The sequence below is a fragment of the Ptychodera flava genome, chromosome 20 (genome assembly GCF_041260155.1).
Source record: "Ptychodera flava strain L36383 chromosome 20, AS_Pfla_20210202, whole genome shotgun sequence".
NCBI lineage: Eukaryota > Metazoa > Hemichordata > Enteropneusta > Ptychoderidae > Ptychodera > Ptychodera flava.
Window position 1 is genome coordinate 12,363,461 of NC_091947.1, and position 3,263 is coordinate 12,366,723.

The following is a 3,263-nucleotide window of genomic DNA, read 5'->3' on the forward strand; positions in this document are numbered from 1 at the left end:
TCCATTGTCAGTGTCTACTCTTGTTCGTAATTATACACGACAAGAAAACGTAGAAGTGTGTACTCTTCATTATTTTTGCTATTGACACTTATTAAGAGATGCGTTATCTTTTTTGTACAAATGTACGCATGAGGGAAATTTTGTCTTTACTTTTTAACACGTAAGTTCATCTGATTAATGGGCCAAAAGTGTAACTCGAGCCTTCCGATTCCACTCTCTAGCGTTTTTTCCCAAGAGTATTTAAATCTGACCCTCAGGCTGATTGAATTTTCTACAGGTTCTTCTGTTGTATTTTCTATTACTCTCTCACCGGCTTTGTGGAAAGACTGGACCTTTTGTTAGTCAACAATGGCGGCGGCGAAACCACCAAATAGTAATAAGGTGATACTTTTTCACTTTACTCGTCCAGCAATGAGAACATAGAGGTCATGTAATCCATTATCGTGGCCAACCCGAGGGGAACCGAAGGAAAAGAGAAGTGGGGTCACGAGTCAAACTCTGCCTTCTCCGAGCGTCAATCGGAGGCCGTGTTCGCCAAGGTGCAGAGAAAAAAACGCTGGAGACGATTAAACCGAAGTGGACAAGCAAACGTAAATATTTAGAGACAACAAGGACAAGACGACATTTATTGCCCCTGTTGATGTGTGTGACCCGTGTACGTCGTAAACACGTACATTTTCACCGCTGTAAAACTCAATCTCTTTCAACCATGACCAATGGCTGAGTATGACGTCGCTAGGTTTTAGGGAAGATTTTCTGTCATCAAATTAAGTTACATGTTCTTTTCCCATCATTTTCAATTAAAATGCAATGGAGCATTAAATCTTCATAGCTCTAACTTTTTATATTACTTTCAAGTGCTTTAGTCCTGATTGTGAAATATTGTTTCTTCTCCCATATCTACTCCTACAATCGTATGCAAATGGCCGGTGTTCAACTTTCATCACTGTCTTTATGTATTGCCCAACTGTTGACGATTGAATTTAAATCCGGACTTGAATTCGTTTCTCAATAATAACATTGTATATTTCACACAGTGCGTTTTGTTAACAAAACTTATAATCCATATTTCCACGTACTTCAGGAAGGTGAGGAAGAGATTGTGATTATTTACTGGATAAAAAGGCTGAAAACACCATCAAAAGCTAAAGCCATTGTCCCTGTAATACCATCCATACCAAAGACGTGTTAAATTGGCTTACAAGTATACTGACTCGCCGCCGACTGAATCATGGAACATATCAAATTGTAGAACACACGCGACAGCAATGGGAGGTCATGCCTTGCGTATTATCCTGAAATGCCACCCCGGGTCGCGAGATGCAGAGACTTCGTCATACGAAACCATTCACGCCGGCAGCAGATAAAATTCTATGGATGAAGATAGAACCAATAATGACACACATCTTTCCATGTGCAACGCTCCATTTTTTTCTACCTATTCTAAGTTTCTTGCCAGTTTGAAATTGAAACACCATTATCAGTTAACCACTTTAAGATCTGAAGCCTACAGCCATTCCATGCGATGACGTACTGCTCGTCAAATCATCAAGTAAATCTAATGTACCTCCATGTGATTTTGTTACTAGATTTTGATGTCAGCGTTTTTTATAGACTTCTGCTCGTGTAAATGACACTCCCTTTCTTTCAACGGCGGACAAGCCGATAACGATATCGCAGTTGCGCCGGGAGGTTAATATCCTGACAGCCAGCAAGCGGATGGTCTCCTCTCGGCGTGCTTAATAGAGGCTCTATCAGCCTTCAAGCTCTCTCTCTGGTGAACACATGAAATTCCTTCAAACTGACTCTGAGTCATCGGTTAAAACACGGCATGTCATTCGCCCGGTATTACAAAACTGTTTAATATTGTTCGAGAACACGGGAAGATTTCGGTATCACTCTTGATGAATTAATGGTATCTGCTTGATAACGCTGATAACATACATGACAGGTCATCCCAAAACTGTCTGTTAACTTTTGACGAAGTATGTCACGGCAGATAAAAATATAAATGTTAAGTGAAATGATTAGCCACTATCGAGAAAGAGACAAACATCCATTTAAGCACCACGTAAAATCGGAATCCTTTGATACTAACTCTTCAAAGCGATACAAAAAGTTCGATAGAAACTACACAGCCTGCAGTTAAAACAATTCCAGTCACGCACTTACCGTGTGAAACAGCGAATAGCAAGAAAGCCACAGTATCGCACAAAAGCCTTGTCTTCATTTTCCGTCCGGGGGCTAGATCTGCACACACAATGTGGATATCCTATAAAGTGAAGTCTATCATTGATCAAACATATATCTGCTTTGAGTGTATCGATCGCGGTCCCTAGTTATGTTTGACGCTTTCTCGCCCAGTGGCGGACGAATAAAATTTAACATGAAATTTTAATATTCAAATGAACAGACGGATGCCGTTGCCCAGTGGCGCCGTATCGACATACACACGCGAGCAGTGGGCGGTTGCCAGGCGATGACTGTGTTTCGAGGATAGACGATCGGGTGGCAGAGCAACCATTGGTGGACATCGCCGCTAAAGCATTTTCTAATTGCGCTTTTGTAAGGTGACAGCATGATTAAGATAAGAGAAGGGCTTAATATTAAATGGATATATCACCCAACATGTACAGCAAGAAAGAACAGCAGCGACAGGTGCAAAATTGGTCGAAGTCTCTTCACAGCAGACGTCAAAATATTACGTAATTATACCCAGGCTGTGAATCCCTCTCCTTTATTTCCGACTCAATGCTTTCAGATTAACATGCCCATGTGAGTTGCAAGTTACATTGTCGGACGTGAAGTCACCGAAATTATGGCGCGATTCCAACTACGACGAGTATGCCACAGTACACCAGGGAAAATTGCAACGACGACATGGTAGAAAAGTAAGGCGATGAAAACACTCTGTTTATACCAGTCACCAGTTGTTTGGGATTAATAAAATTTATTTATAAGTCACGATTTTCGTCATCTCTGTTTACGGCACGGAAGAGTATATTATTTTTTGCCCGTTCCGTGCACAAGTTCTCCTTGGCGGACCAGTTTGTATTGGTGATCTCAATACTCATGTGGACTATATTCATTTGAAACCATGCATAAATAATGTACTGTGTCTCATTTGTTGTTGGATATATGTGGACAACACGTCTGATCTATGACCACCGGCTGATCTTTTACAGAGAAACACTTGTCCCATGTTCTCTACGAGCATACATCCCTCTGCGTCAGTTCACAATGTGCTACCTTCACACTGTTCT

The 3,263-nt window shown here is 41.2% G+C and overlaps 1 protein-coding gene across 1 annotated transcript in view; it reads right to left on the reverse strand.

The window, feature by feature from the left end:
* LOC139120056 (neuronal acetylcholine receptor subunit beta-3-like) overlaps nt 1-2,360 on the reverse strand; it is a 32,429-nt gene extending 30,069 nt beyond the window's left edge. Inside the window, exon 1 of the mRNA XM_070684087.1 lies at nt 2,173-2,360. Within this exon, the coding sequence (XP_070540188.1) occupies nt 2,173-2,230 (58 nt within the window). The 5' untranslated portion in view covers nt 2,231-2,360. The remainder of the gene's footprint in view (nt 1-2,172) is intronic.
* Nucleotides 2,361-3,263: the final 903 nt, after the last annotated feature.